Source organism: Indicator indicator, chromosome 4, assembly GCF_027791375.1.
Source record: "Indicator indicator isolate 239-I01 chromosome 4, UM_Iind_1.1, whole genome shotgun sequence".
Lineage (NCBI taxonomy): Eukaryota > Metazoa > Chordata > Aves > Piciformes > Indicatoridae > Indicator > Indicator indicator.
The window spans coordinates 18,297,207-18,313,882 of NC_072013.1; the positions used below are offsets into that span (position 1 = coordinate 18,297,207).

At 37.3% G+C, this 16,676-nt stretch overlaps 1 protein-coding gene across 1 annotated transcript in view; it reads right to left on the reverse strand.

Moving 5' to 3' along the window:
• PPP4R3A (protein phosphatase 4 regulatory subunit 3A) overlaps window positions 1-16,676 on the reverse strand; it is a 42,032-nt gene that overhangs the window by 14,391 nt on the left and 10,965 nt on the right. The window contains exons 3-4 of the mRNA XM_054380664.1: window positions 10,208-10,306; window positions 7,492-8,109 (exon numbers count right to left, since the gene is read on the reverse strand). Of these exons, the coding sequence (XP_054236639.1) occupies window positions 7,492-8,109; window positions 10,208-10,306 (717 nt within the window). The remainder of the gene's footprint in view (window positions 1-7,491; window positions 8,110-10,207; window positions 10,307-16,676) is intronic.

Sequence of the window (16,676 nt, forward strand, 5' to 3'; positions counted from 1 at the left end):
CAATGCTAGAAACCCAAGTTGTCTTATATGGCTCAGAACAAAGTAGGACCATTGAAGTCCTTCAGCTATATTCACGTAAACATGCTCACATTGCAAACTATGTAGGTGCCTCATCCAGGTTCACCTTGCTGCCTTGCTGACAAAATGACTACTTCTGTTTCAAAAGCACCTCATGCTAACATACCTGCAACACTGTCACAACACAATCCATGATCTCTATAATGGCACTGCACAACACAGATAACCCCAAAATAGGCTGGCATGAGCTATTACCCTACAAGGCATTTCACCACACTATACAGTAATCCCTGTCTTTAGGATACACCACACGTTTCTTGTTTGATACTGTGCTTCTAACCTGATGCAACATTCTAACGATAATGAAAAAGAATGATGTTTGGATATAATTTCAGGTGCTATTTCCCTGACTGCCTCAAAATCAAGACAAAAAGAGGTAGGAGAGGCCTCATTTGAAGTATACCAAAACTCACTCTGGAGGATCAAAACACTACAAATGTAAAGTTTGAATTTCAGATTTCAACGAACATGTTCAAAACAATTCAGGTCTTTGATGTTAAGAAATATAACTTAAGCTCTGATGAAAGAATATAGTTGCTTTGTAAAGTCTTCTCTTTATCACAGGATGTTAGGGGTTGAAAGGGACCTCTGAAGGTCATTGAGTCCAATCCCCCTGCCAGAGCACGACCATAATCTAACACAGGTCACACAGGAACACATCCAGATGGGTCTGGAAAACCTCTAGAGAAGGAGGCTTCACAACCTCCCTGGGGAGCCTGTTCCAGTGCTCTGTGACCCTCACAGTGAAGAAGTTCCTCCTCATGTTGCTTTAGTTTATATTCATTATCCCTAGTGCTATCACAGGGTGCAACTGAGAAGACCCTGTCCTCTCCCTCTTGACACCCAGCCCTCAGATATTTGTAAGTATCTCTCCCATAACATCCTCACAGAAAAGCTCAGAAGATGTGGCATAGATGATTGGTCAGTGAGGTGGATTGAAAACTGGCTCCACAACAGAGTTCATAGAGGCGTCACCAGTGGCACGGAGTCAACTTGGAGGCCTGTGGCAAGTGGTGTCCCCCAGGGATCAGTCCCATGGAGGACTTGCTGTCCACTAGGTCTCCAAGGTCTTTCTCTGTGGAGCTCTTTTAGCAGGGCAGCCCCTAACCTGTACTGGTGCCTGTTGTTATTCCTCCTCAGATGTAGGACCTTGCACTTGTCCTTATTGAACTTCATGTGGTTTGCCTGCACCCAGCTCTCCAGCCTGTCCAGGTCACGTTGGATGGCTGCACAGCCTGATGGGGTGTCAGCCACCCCCCCAGTTTTGTATCATCAGTGAACTTGCTGAGGATACACTCAATCCTCTCACCCAGGTTGCTGATAAAGATATTGAGCAAAACTGGACCCCGTATTATCCCTGGGGAACACCACTGGCCACAGGCCACCAAATTGACTCTGTGCCACTGATGACAACCCTCTGAACTCTGTTGTCGAGCCAGTTTTCAAACCACCTCATGGACCAACCACCTATGCCACATTTCTTGAGCTCTTGCTGCGTTTCTTGAGCTTGATATAAAACTAATTTCATCTATCACAACTATTAAGATACATGGTTATCTCCAACTGGAAAATGTAATCCCTACTTCCATTCTCACTGTGAAATAAACTTTTAATTTCTTCCTTATACCTAACAGGAAGTACAAGTCAATACCACTGGGAAAAAAGAATGGATATTTCAGAATCTAAATACATCAGAGCCATGATTAGTATGCTTCTACATTATACATTACCCAAAGTATAATTCTTTAACATCAAAATGTGGAAGCAGAAGATGAGACCCTGCACTGCTGGTGATACACAGGTCACGTTTATGACCTACTGCAGAGCTCCAGACAGAGAGGCAGCCAGAGAAGCTTCAACTCCAGCACTACATAGCAAAGCATGGCAGACAGGGTCTCACTGGGCAGGAAGACATGTGCAGGACCTCAGCTCAGCAATCTGACCAGGTCCTGTCACAGCTCTGCCCAGGTTCAAGATGTGGCTGTCCACAGTGGAGGCCAACCCACTCATCCCGTTACTGTGCTTGCAAACATGCTGAATTTGTGGAGAGGATTTCCTAACATTGGGAAGTGATGAAGACTTCAGTGCTGACACTGGTCCAGGAATAATTTGTGGAAGTTCAGCATGTAACCATTTGTCAACCTTCCACACATATTTACATCATAATTTACAGTTCTGTATTAAACATAATATTGAAGCATTTTCCACACCATCACCTCTCCCAAAGTCCATTAAATACCTTGTATTTTTAAATTAGTAAGATTGTGTGAGATCTCTTATGGCTCAGAACAACCGTGAGCTATGTAAAAGTGAAATGAATTAAGATGAGTGAATGTGATTTTAAACATCCCACCCTTACATGGACAACATGCAGTAAAATGCAGTTATTTTTTTAAAAAAACACACCACCCCCAAATGAACTTATTAATACATTCACAGTCATGTCTTAGTAATGAGATTCATTTAGGTGCTCCCACATTCCAGGTGCTTAACGAAAGGTAGATGGGTTGCTATCAATGGGAAGATCCCCAACCCTCCCACATTTATAGAAAAAATGTGTTCATTGCAATGAACACTCTCAATACAAGATTCTCTCTCAAGCTCTAAAATTACTGACAAGGGCAGTATATATAAAGATACATTCCTGAACAATTCTACTAGAATCTATGGAAATGCACAGTCTGAAAGCAGAGTTCACATATTTTATGTCACAAAACACCACCCATCACCAAACGCTAGAACTGTTTTCTCTTACTTGCAAAAATTCCCCAAAATATGTCTGTATAGCAAACATAGGGAAAATCCATAATTCTTTACAGTATCTGTCCTCTTCATGCAGTTAAGTATCAAAACCCACCTGGATATATCTTCAAAGCTGTGGAGGTCACAACCATTTTCCAAGAAAACAAAACCGCAAATAACAGTTTATGTGGTAATTCTACCATCTAAGCTATTTGACCCATTCACAGAAATTATTGAACACTCAATACTTACAAACTATGCATACACCAAATACTAAGTGAATTAATTTATGCTTTTACAGGATCTAAGTAGATGCTTCTAGGATTTAATGTCTTTCAGAGTTCATGGAGATAACATTAAGCCAAGCTGTCTACTCAATCAATCCTTTGTGACTCTAAAAGCAGGAAAACCCAGAGATCAAGTGTGATCACAAAAAAGACACTATTTACATTTGTGATTCAACTTTCAAAGCAGTCCTCTTTCTCAAAAAAATTAACTTAAAAAAAGATTCTTCAAAAGCAGGCCTCTATTAACTTTCAGTTATCAGATATTTTGTGTCTGTGACCACAGATAAATGATGATAAACATCCCTTTCTCAAAGTAACATTCAAGAAAAGCAGTGAAACCTAAGCTGGAAAAAGAGTATACTTGCCATCCTATTTCCCACCACCATATTCATTTTAGGCAGAAATAATTTTATTCTGTAAAGTGAAAATTTCAATAAATGTTGCTACCAAACAGAGAATTACTGCTCCAAACATACATTCCTTCCTGCTACCACACCAGAAGATTTCATTATCTAAAATGTTTCACTCTCCTTTACCTCAGACTGCTTTCACACATGCTTTCATTTGCTATCAATAGGCTAATTCCACTTGAGACAACACACTGAAACAGCAGCAGGATCCACCTAACCACACCTGAAGTTTCTTAATGCATTGAAAATAATTTTCCACAATGAAGAAATTCAGAAGTCAATGGCATGCATCACACTTGTAAACATTTTCCATTAAGTCATTTTGCTCAGAAAGGAGCATTCTTTTACATTTTACTGCAAGGTAAATTTTGCTTTAAGTGGACTTCCAGAGTTTTACCTGTGCCAATTACTGCAAAGCAGGAGACCAGCAGGAGACTTTCCAGTCTTACTACCTTTGGGCAAAACAACCAACATGAACTAACACAATTCTTTCTCTAAAACAACTACATATTATTACATTTAGATCCATGGGGTTCTGTTAAAAATAAGTAATTATCAGTAAAACCACTTCCAAAATTAAAACCAGACTATTTTTATACATAAATCCAGTACAATGTAGAGAAGTACCTAAATGCCTACATTTTTAAAGTTATTGAAAAGGGAAATAGGGACTATCAGTAATACAATTTCTGTATTTAGAAAAGCTGATTTACCACTGATTTAGAGTAATGACACATCATCACTGCTCTACTAGGCACATAAATAAATACTTTAACATATGTCAAACTTGCCCCTTCTACTCTCCACTTTCCTGAAATAAAAGACTCAAAAGTAATCCTAACAATGTTCTGGAAGATAAAAACATTCCAAGACCTTGCTAGTAAAAAAGAACACGCCAATGAGAAAGGGGGGAACAGAACGGAAGGAAACGGTGTTTGCTCACTCTATGGCGCAGTTTTGCAAGATTTTGGTTTTTAATAACTAGTTAATAATACAGAGGGAAAGAACTGGTGGCCTCCAGTGTGAACATTAGTATGTATTTTTCAAATTGCAAAAGAGCGTCATATAAAGTAAGAAACACCACTTACCTGTCCCACCCCCACTCTCAAAACTTGGCGAACTCCATAGTTCAGCAAGGTTTCTTGGTGGCTATGACATCTCAAGACTACAACAGGCTGGACCCCAAGCAGTAAAAGCATATTAGGAGGGGCTGAAATTGGAAAAAAAGGTTATATACCTCTTTTATCTTACATACAGCAAATCATAAAACCTGTGATTGAGCAGGTTTCACAGGTTTCTGTTGACTGGCTACGCTAGTATCAGGAGTTCATCATCCATCATGATCAGGGCATCTAGCTTAGTGGGGCAGTTACTTTAAAATTATCAAAATACTTAAGAATCAGCATATTCTTATTTCTAGTATTCAGCAGTTGTAATTGAAAAACTGACCTTAAACATTAGTGAGCTTTAAGAACCTCAAATATCCTCTCTCCTGACACCAAATACCTTAAATAAGGCACTGGGGCAATTTTGTGCAAAGTCACCCAGCCCATCAAAAAGCATAAGGCACAACTTGCATAGAGTCTTTAATCACCTGATGTGAAAAGAACTCTCTAGAGCTCATCTTTTTTCATGGTAGAGATAGCAGGCTTTCTTCCCCTTTCCTTCCCAGCCAATGAGAGAGAACAGAATATAAAACAACTGAGTTGTATAAGCAATACTTGCAATATATGACACTGTATCAGTTGGTCAAGGGGGTTTGCTTTTAATCTGAGAAATAACATTTCCTAACAAGATAGCTCTTCTGTCACGCCCTCAAAGATGCAGGGGAGTCAACCTAAAGTCAACAGAAGAAGCATTAGCAATGTATTATGTATCAACTAAGAACTTGGGACTCATCTACAGTTCCAAATAAACTACCATGAAGCATCCTAGAAACTCTTCAATTAATGACTTTAAAAAGGACATTTTAAGTACACAAAGGTAGTGAGCACCAGGATGTTGTAAGATCTAAGTTTTTCATGAAATAACACCATTCCCATCCCCAACCAGCCACAGAAATATTAAACCATACACTAATGGAAGCAAGACCTTAAGAATTAGTTATACAAGTAAAATCAACAAAAACAGTTTTAAAATTTTGTTCTCAAAACATTATTTCTTCTGTTTAAAGAAATAAGAAGAGCGAGCATGATACGTTTGATATATGAATGGTGGGAAAGGGGGCCTGGAGAAAGAAAAGGGAAGAATGAAGCTTTAAGTGGCAGAGATTACAGAAAAATGCAACCTGACATACTGCTCTGTAAATAAATGAACAGATGCTAGGTAAGGAGGTTTAAACCTTGGGTGAGAGCTACACTGTGAGAACCTGAAAAATCAATCAAGCCTTTTAATCTCTTAGAAAAACTATGTACATATAATTTGTGATAGCCTGTCTTAATTCTCTCAAAACCGAGAACTGATCAGCACAGGATCACAGGATGTTAGGGGTTGGAAGGGACCTCTGAAGGTCGAGTCCAACCCCTCCGCCAGAGCGTGACCATAAAATGTAGTACAGGTCACACAGGAACACATCCAAATGGGTCTGGAAAGTCTCCAGAGAAGGAGACTCCACAACCTCCCTGGGGAGCCTGTTCCAGTGCTCTGTGACCCTCACAGTGAAGTTCCTCCTCATGTTGAGGTGGAACCTCCTGTGCTGTAGTTTATATTCATTGCCCCTTGTCCTACCACAGGGTGCAACTGAGAAGACCCTGTCCTCTCCCTCTTGACACCCAGCCCTCAGATACTTACAAACATTTATTAAATCCCCTCTGAGTCTTCTCGTCTCCAGACTAAAAAGCCCCAGGTCCCTCAGCCTCTCCTCATAGGGCATGCACTGGATCCAGTTCCTGAATCACCCTGGTAGCTCTCTGTTGGACTTTCTCCAGCAGATCCCTGTCCCTTTTGAAGCGGGGAGCCCAGAACTGGATGCAATATTCCAGGTGACGTCTCACCAGGGCAGAGTAGAGGCAGAGGAGAACCTCCCACAATCTGCTGGGGACACTCCTCTTAATGCACCACAGGATCCCATTGGCCTTGTGGGCCACAAGGGCACATTGCTGGCCCATGGATAACTTGTTAACCACCAGGACTCCCAGGTCCTTCTCCATGGGGCTGCTCTCTTCTAGCATATCACCTCCTAACCTGTACTGGTGCAGTTTATTATTCCTTCCCAGATGCAGGACTCTGCACTTATCCTTGTTAAACCTCATTACTTTCCTCTCTGTTCAGCTCTCCAGTCTGCCCAAGTCTCAATGTCAAATAATTTCCAACAGATTTTTATTTATAAACTCAGGGAGTTGCTCCTCAATGCTATAGAGTTCAACTGTGAAAAGACTAAGCAATGCAATACAGCACAGAACATATTGTCCTCCTTGTGCACTATCACTCTACTCCTCAAAGCTGTAGAAAGCATTTGAACAATTTGAAATATTGATCTAACTTTGAAAGTTATGCAATGCTGATTATTCTGGATCTCCCACACAGGGAATATACTTTATTCTCACAGACAACAGCAGAGAAGATAAGGTTCAGAAACTTGCAGGCACACAACAAATTAAAACAAGATCTGAGCTTCTATTTTAACTGTAAACCACAACCAACAAATTTTGCAACCATGCTAAACTTTGATATTCCAACTCGAATGCACCCTACCACTATTAGACTATTACAAAAAAACCCCAAACAAAATCAGCTGTTCAAAATGCAAATAGTTCATTCCAAGTAACCTCATTCTTCATTCTATACAATGTTTGCTCCACTTAAATCAGAGAACCTAGTCTAAAATCTGAAATTTAAGAACATACATTTCACAGTACTCAAATCCATGCCGACTGTGTCAGAGAATCACATAAGTACCTTAATCTTGAGAAGCAAAATTATCCAATTTTATCTGTCCAAGCACAAATGAAGAGATGTGAAATTCTGAAACTTACCTGTAACATACCAACTATTTCTACTTTATTAAAAAAGATGAAAGAATGAAGTGTTGATAGCATATTTTCCTCAAAAACTGAGGGAGTGGGCAGGACCATATCTTGAATATACTGTACTCTGTATGTCTGATGTATTTTCTGCTTCAGCTCTGGATCAGATATAGGAATCACCTCTTTAAATTTTGCTGTTTTAGTAAGAAATTCCCTGTGTTTCCGTGACTGTGATAAAGACGGATCATACTCTAGGCATCCAATTACGTCCATTATACATTCCTCAGAAAACATGACTTCAAAAAGTGCAGTTCTGTTTAAAAGGAAGATTCCTTTGATAATTTCATACAAGTGGTGTAGTCCTTCAATGTTTTCCAAGTCTTCACACACATGAAAAATTTCTAAGAGCTTCTTAATATAGCCCTCATTTTCCAGTGCTAGTGCGAGTTTTTCACGACGTAATGGTGAAGGCAGTGAAGATGCCACAAGTTCTGCAATTTCTTCTAATCGACTTAATTCACAAGAGGGCAATTCTAGACCCGGTGATGACATATCATCAAAACGTTCCTCCTCAGATTCATCAACAAGGTCCTGAGTAATATCAACGGAAGGGTCTTTGCCTTGAACCTACAAAGATGTGAACAAAAACGTGGTGTTTTAATGTTTACTGCTACTTGAATACTGCTACCGTTTCAAATGCCACACTCTTTTTACAAAATTATTTCTATATTAGGTATTTCTCCTTATTTTCTATAAAAAGCAGGAAGAATAAAGAAAAAAGCACTACATTTTCTGAGTACTTCAAATAAAACAAAACAAAATTCAAAATTACTAGTATGGATGATAACTTTTAAATAGACTACTAAACTAAGCTATTTGTTTCCAGTCCTCATTTTCTGCAGACAAATTGTCAAATGCAGTGGTGAAACACTTATCTATAGGCTATTCAACTGTTCTTGATGCTTTTCAAAGCTTCTGCTACCTCAAACAGAGAGGCCAGTCTTGTTAATTTAGTTGTTATTTTCAGTTCTGGAGAGCTACAAGTCAAAATCTGCTAGTGTGCACTTTCTAAATACCCATCGCAGAATCCCAGCTTAAGTACAGGAAACTCCAAAGCAACATTTGTTAACAAAAGAGCAGTGGAAAATCTGGAGCTGGCAGAAAAGCTGTGTTTAGTGATATCTTAATTATAGTATCTGCTTGGAGTCGGATGTATCAAATCCAGAAAGGCACTACAGCATACATAGTAGAAGGTTCTGTTCTTTTTATCTTAAGAATCAGCAAACACATCAAGGAAAAGTAATTTTTCACAGATAACAGCATACCTATACATAAAATAAAATCTAGAACATTGTGAAACCCACATACTGTTCTACTTACATATCAGTAATCACTTCCAGTATTAGTGGCATCCAAGTTTTCCTCTTAGAAGAACTTTAATGACTGAGGAAGCTTACAATCTTTAAAGTATGCTAGACACAAATACCAATAGCACAGCCTCAGAACAAGATGTAAAGACACCGGATTCTTATAAAAATAATACATCTTCACATGAAGCTGAGGAAGCTCTGAGTGTTCTCCAAGAACACTATTTCCCCTTTCCCCCATTTTATTTTTGTCCCCAACTTTTGGTCTTTTGACTGCTAAGGTTCCTGGAAATGTTTTGGTACTTATTTACGTAAGTTTCTGTACTTATTTACAAAAGTGGTAAACTGTTGAAAAGACTCATTCCCGAAAATAGGAAGAAATATCTACACGTGTGATTATGAAACCAGATTTCTTTTCCTTTATTTCTGAAAACAAGAAGAAACTACAGAACAGAGTGCAGAGAGATAGACATTTGTTAAGAACAAAAAAAGGGCAGAGAGCATTCATGTAGCATAGAAATTAACGGTTTATTAGCACGCATTAAAATATATACATTACATGTTTGATTTCTTTAAATTGTAAGAATTGTAGCTTTGAAGTAATAATATAGGGATAGAGCTATCTCCTACAACTATCAGATCAATCTTCATACTTTGACAGTCAACAGAAGCATACTGTCACATTTACTAGGAAAAAAAGAGAAACTCAGTATGTGAAACAAAAGAATGAGGTAAGAGAAAGAATGAAAAACATAGAAATAAACACGTGAATAAGATACAATTAAATCCATGGGAAATACATTACAAAATTCACTAAGAGCTCACATAGATTTTTCTCTCTGAAGTAAAAATTTGGACAGGTAACCTTTTCACTTCTGTCCAATCTGGAGAAAGTGAATTATGAGATTGATTGTTAGGAAAATGTTAAACTTCCTTAGGTGATAATAGCGCTAAAAAGTTGTCAAAAGCAAAAAGATCTGAAAATGCTATAAATAAACAAAACCAAAATAACAAAACCCACAAAACCAAACCAACCAACGAACCAAAAATCCCCGAACAAAAACCCCAACACACCAAACCAAACCAACAATGAAACAAAACACCAAAAAAAAATTAACCAACCAACCAACAACAACAAAAAAAAAACAAAACCCAAACAACAGTTTAGCTTTATGTCAAATCTCTGGAGGAAGGAAAAAGTTTTCAAACTCTAAAATGAAAACCCTGGAGGAGGTGGCTAAGATGATCTACTTTTATTTTCCATCTACTGTGTTCAAATTCACCTCTTGGAACAGACTGAAAATTCTTAACACATCAAGATGATTTGTATTGTCTCAATTTTATACTATCAAACTTACCTGACATATTTTTTCCCATATTTCATCACATCCTGCTTTTTCTTGAAAGCTAAGTGCCAAATCATAGTTTTCAGCTTCAGACCACACAATCAAGGTATCCTTTAAAGAGAGGAAAAGTATTTTCAGGTAACGTATTTCAGATTTTACAAACCTGAATAGTGTTTAAACAGTAAAATTTTAAAATAAGGACAGCTTGACTCTAATTATGACAAAACCAATATTAAAATACAAACACAATCATACTTTTACAATTTTTATATGTTCTGAGATTCTCAGGATTAAAGACATTTCTGCATAAACCAGATTAAGGAAGTTCTAGAAAGATACTTAAAGTTTTCCTTCTTACTTCACGTGGCCATAACATTGTAAATCTCAGAAACATTGATCTAGAACATGGAGGTCCCTTCCATTCTGTGATTCTGTGATGTACATCTCCCTCAATGCACCCTCTGATAAAATACGATAACAAATGCAAAAGTTTTGGGCTGTGTTTTTAACATCTGCTACAACTGAACCACATAAAACTGCATTTCTTTTGTAGGATCGGTGTTACAATTTTTTGTGTGTTCTGTTTTAATAGGCCCCAGAAGATGCTGTGCACAAGCAGAAAGCAGCTGCTTAAAAAGTAGCTCCAAGACGTGTGCAAACTTTGAAGAACAGAAACTTGAAAATCAGCTGCCTAGGAGTATACATACCTACCACACTGAATCAAGCACACCAGTTTTACTCATTCCAAACTATAATCCAGAAAGGATGTTCGGCCCTAGATTTCTAGAAATTTACTTTCTACAATGTTTACTACACAGAAACTTAAGCTTTCATCTCCTTACTAGAATAGTTCAAGAGTTTATCAGAGCCCTCATACTGCCTGCAAAAACCCTATATGGAAGTGGAAGCTGATGCTGCAAACAGCAATATTGCACACCAATAATGTATTTGAAGCAACTAAGTATCTGTTAGCATAAAAATATTTCAGAAAACAAAACATGGAAAAAAAGAGAAAAGCTAATCTGCATTATTCACATACCGAACCCAGTTTTATTTTTAAAGTTTTGTCTTCCTGTAACAACTAGCTTAAATACAGCCACATTAAATATATATAGCCCTATGAAACTGCATTATTTCATTTAAGAGCTAAAATATGCTTTTACTGACTAGGACAAGAGAAATGTTCCACTTACATTTCACAAGAACTATAAAATAAAGAGTATTTCACTTCATTAAGTTTAGACTCTGCTTATAGTGATTATTCCTAAAGAAATTAATTTTAAATACTTGAAAAAGCACTACAAGTTGTCAGACATTTATGAATTTTAAAATTGTTTATGCATTAGGCTTATTTATTTCGAATATTAAAATGAACACTGAGGATTAAGAGAAATCATTTAGATTCTGCTATGCACTTACTTGAAGAGTCCTTAAACTAGACTGTAATTTAAACAGCACAATCAACTAGCTCTATTAGGATTCAGTCAAGCAATACAATATCATCAATTTGCCATTACCAGAGCAACTATACTGCTTCAGAGGCACTAATGGCTTTACCTTGCAAATGGTAAATAGTTTACCTTTTCCTTTTCCAAATGGTTGAGGAAGAGGTGGTACACAGAAGAAAGGGATTTAGGAAGACCACCTCCAAAATACAAAAGGAAGAAGAAAGTCACAATTAATAATTTATTCTCCACAAAACGGTCAGGGTGCAAATACTCTGGTAATAACAGATTGACAGCAACTAGTACTGCTGACTCCTATAAAGTAAGAAAAATAACAGTTTATGAAAATTTAAAGGGAAAGTCCAAAAGAAAAGAAACTAAGAGGTTCTTTGTACCATCTTTTAAAAGCAGTATGTACCCTACTGCATTATTCACCATATGTATCAGGGTCAAATTTAAATATATCAATCTCTGCTATTAGTATTTATACTGTAGTAACTTTCAAGGCAACTCTCGTCAGTTTCCCACTGCATAATGCTTTTTTCCTTAAAAGAAATAAACAACCCTAACACTAAACCTTGCAATATTTCTATCGTACTATATTTCCTTTTAAGTGAAAAAGGTTAGACTTCTGAGGAAGCCCTCCTCAAAAGAAGAACAAAACATGTTTTCTTCTCTGTAGAGAACATGACTAACAAATAGGAAAATAACTAAAAGAACATAAATAAGGTCAGCTGAATAAACAAAAGCTCTAGGTCTCTAAATAAAATCCAGCACTGGACCAAGACAGGTATGTCTGATTTCTTCCTCTGGGAAGAGGAGGGGTGGAGGGAGGGAGGCAGGCAGAGAGAAAAGGGAGAACACAAAGGTGAAACTGCTTTTGAAAACTATAGTCACAGATCTACAGAGTGTATTTTCCCATAGTATAGCAATGTTCTTGTTAAACATGGAAGTTCTGATGGTGTTTTTTTCACCCCTACATATCCTGATCATTTTGGTTTTGCCTTTAGAAAGCAAAAAACCTGCTGAAATCAAACAAGCAGGACAATCATCAAGTGTGTTTCATTAATATTAGAAAAGTGTATTTCAACTGCCAACGTTAACAATTTCAAACGATTTGCTATCTGTTGTCTTATCATACGAGGATTTAAAAATATAGATTAATATCAGTGGCTCAACAGAAATCTATCAATTACTACCCTAGATCCTTAATAAGAGCACGTTTGTACATACTTTCTTGTGGCAAAGGGCTTTTAAAAAGAGAACATGAAATAAAGTGAGAAACGAATTTCACTATGTTGCATAATATACAGTTCACTCTAAGTTTAAATTCATTGTTAAATGCTGACAGTTATTAACGCAATTTAGTTCTCTTAATCCTACAAAGCTCATAATCATCCAAAAGAAGAGCAGCAGCAGAATTATACATCTATGGATAAGTGACTGCAGGAAATTCTAGATGTAGTTAAAAACCATAAATGAAAGTCTAGTATCTGTCTTATTTAAAGGAATCTATATAATTATCTTGGTGCAATCCAAGTGCAGTAACTACTGGATCGCTCAGCTACAGGATGGGACTATCTGCTACTTCCAAATGCAAAACACTACTTCTGACAACTCTGTAACAGAAACAGAATTTTTTTAAGGCTGCCCCTTCCATTCCAAGAGAAAATGGGAATGTGAGTAAGTATGCTTGGTAATAGTAACTAATGGTTAGAGAGCTAAGGAGATGCACTCTTCTTGCACCTTACCCCTCTGAGCAAAAAATACTTAATCTTACATGACTCTTGAGAACATTTCTGGCTGTTTAATCAAAACTTACTTTTTTTTTTTTCATTACATACAAATTTTAACCTCTAGACAAGGGATTGGATGGGATGACTAAAACAAATATCTAAAATTTGTTATTTGCTAGCTTGCTGTTGAACACAAAATGAGAAACTGCAGTACTGAAGTACGGATACATTTGTGTACTGAGTGCTCTGCAAGAAAGCCAGCATTCTAGCTCCTCATGTTTTTAAAGACAAATTAAAGTTCTTGGAAAGATCTTTTTTAAATAGTATGATAATTAGAAAACTACTTATGTAGAGTTCACAATCTTCTGATGATAATCAGGGAACTCTCATGTAGAGTTCGCTTCTTCACTTGACAATAGCACCAGCTGGATGTGTCATTACTACCCTAGCCTGTACAAAATTTGCTGTCAGCCTAAGACCACTTATATAAACTTGGCCTTTTCCATATTATTGGTTATTATAACTGCTCAGATATAATTAAGTATTCTCAATTTTAAGCTAGAATTCTGAGTATGGCCTCTTTCTGGGAGGCCTATGTATTTAGTGCTCTCATAGAGGAATGCATTATTTGTAGAAGTTAACATTATGCGTGCTTATTCTTAAAAAGATGCAGCCTGAGGCAAAACTTCAGAATACAATCAGGGATTTCTCCACTGCTCGTTGGCTATATCAAGTCCACATGGAGCAAGCTGTGGTTAGTTGAGAGGTTTTTCAGGGAAGCACTACTGTGTGCTACAGCTTTATTTGAGACTTTGTTCCTAGGAAGCTAACCTTCAAAAATACTACTGTAATACTTTAATCCAGGAAGCAGGAGCAACTGCATTTAGATGGGACAGAGCTTATTATCTACCCTATGATTTCTTCCCACTTTTTGAAATTATTTCTAAAACATTTTGTTTATTCAACATCAAGCAATCTCAAGTTCTCACCATAACACTCACCAGAAGTTTCACTTTTACTAGACATCAACTTTAACAATTAGCAAGCTGATCAGCAGGTGTGTTATATAGCACTCAGACCACCTCCAAAGCAAGCCCTGAGATTTCACAATGAATTTCAAAGCTGCTAGTACTCCAGATTTGATTCTGCTGTAAAAAACTGATATAAGATTTTATCAAGGTGATAACATTAAGAAAACTGTTAGTTTTACAACGTCCTCTTTCTGGTGTTCATAGCAAGAGAGTATACTAGTCTTCTCTGTAGCTCTAGAATATTCTCTTGGCATCTCGACAAGATTTAGGCTACCTCTCAAGAAGTAGTGATCCCCCAAATTAGACAGGTCTTTCACAGATTATTTCTCTCCTAAAAAGCAAATGTATCTTTCCCTGCTAGGCCTCAAGTGATTTAGGCCTATGATGATTTCTTGGCCCCCACTGGAAGTTTGACACAGATAGATTATTTCTGCCCCTCCGGGGGCTGCCTGATCGCTAGTCTTCCTATCTAAACCATTGTTTAGTTACAGACAGTTGCCTGGACATGCCAAGCCACCTTTCAGCATCGTGCTAGTAATTATTTACAATCAAGCAGCTTTCTGCTTATGAAATGAACTACAGGCACTAGCCAGGTTTAAGTTAAATATTTATAATCATCATCATCGGTTGCCTCAGAATCTTCAAGTTAAAAAAAAAAATCTGCCCCAATAATGTAAAATAAAGTTTTAATTCTGCATTTGGTTTTGCATGGATGTTCACCTGGCATCTGGATATCTGAATGCACTAACAAGTTATCCCCAAATCTGAAATAACACACAGGCACATTGAATCCTTTGGCAGAATGTATTCTACCGTGTATGAAAGCTCAACAATCATAAATGACTTCGCAGTTAGTGATTTCATAGCTGCATTGCCATGGACAACGTGAAATAAAATAAGTTTATTAGTTCTATAACAGAACCTTGACTCACTGGTCTAATGACCATACCCTGAAACAGCAGAGAAAGAAAAAACAAAAATCACAGGAAAATACACATTAAAAGAAAGGAACGTATCATTTAAAAAGGATAAGCCAATACACCACAAAACCAAGAGCAGTCACTCCCCTCGTTTCTTCTCATGCCACAGAGCTACACTCTTTTCCATACAATCTTAACTACAATAGCCACAAATGTTATTGTTACAGTTTCACTATTGGCTTGCTTGTCCTGACAGCAGTTCATCTTCTCCGAGTATTCTTCCAGTGTCCTTTTGGATCTTTGAAAAATTTAGCTTTGTTATTAGTAAGTCTGAGCTCCATTACTCAAGGACAGTCATCTCTGAGCTACACAGCTAGCAGATGATACTCCAGACACGTTTTAACTTCGTATCCTTGGTGAAGAACTGAAAAAGGGATTGCAAAGCAGGGGACACAAGACACTGAATTTCTAGCTGGAAGCTCTTAAGCAACTCAAGTCTTCCATGTTCCAGGCAAAGAAAACAGGTGCAATATATACTTCATGACTGAATTACAGGATGTACATGGATGTACCTATAACAGAGTTGCGGTAAGCGTTTACTGTTCTATTCCTAAAGTATTGCCAAAGTATACTGAAAAATATATACCAGACAACGTACCTCCATCAGCTTTCTCTCCAGACAAACTCTATATATGTAGCATTTATTTCTCCTTTAAGGTTGCATAGCAAGAGATGTGTTGTCCTGAAATACTAGTGCAATTATTCATTTTCTGAATAAAGATCACTTAAGAATAGCACCTGGAATTGTGTCATTAGCCACTAGCATTCTGGAATTGTGTCATTTTTTTGTCCTGCTTACCCATACTTAAATACTGTACATTCACTACCAAAGTTATAGGAAAATTTTGAAACAAAAATATCAATAAAACTTAACTTCAAACCCTAAACAAGAATATAAATCCAGAGGCGTTGGGGCTGCATTGCTGTACATTTTGCCTTGGCAGAGGAAATCTTCCATCTACAAATCATATCTTAACGTAAGAAATACGAGTCCTTTTTCTGAACCACAAAGTTGTTTTCTTTTTAGGTTGTTCTCCTTAAATGGATTCCCTTATTCTCTATCTAGTATAAGTGATGGTGAGTTTGCCAGGAAGCACATGGTCTGGAGCACCCAAAAACTTTCCCTGATAATAATTCTGTTTAACAAAGTAAGATATATATACAAATCTTTCTTTTTAAAATGCATAACAGAAAACATCTCCTCATTGTGACAGAAAAACTAATCTAGTTTATATGACCACTGAAAAGGAAGTTAAAAGACTGCCTGTGTTCATGCTTTAAGGAGGATT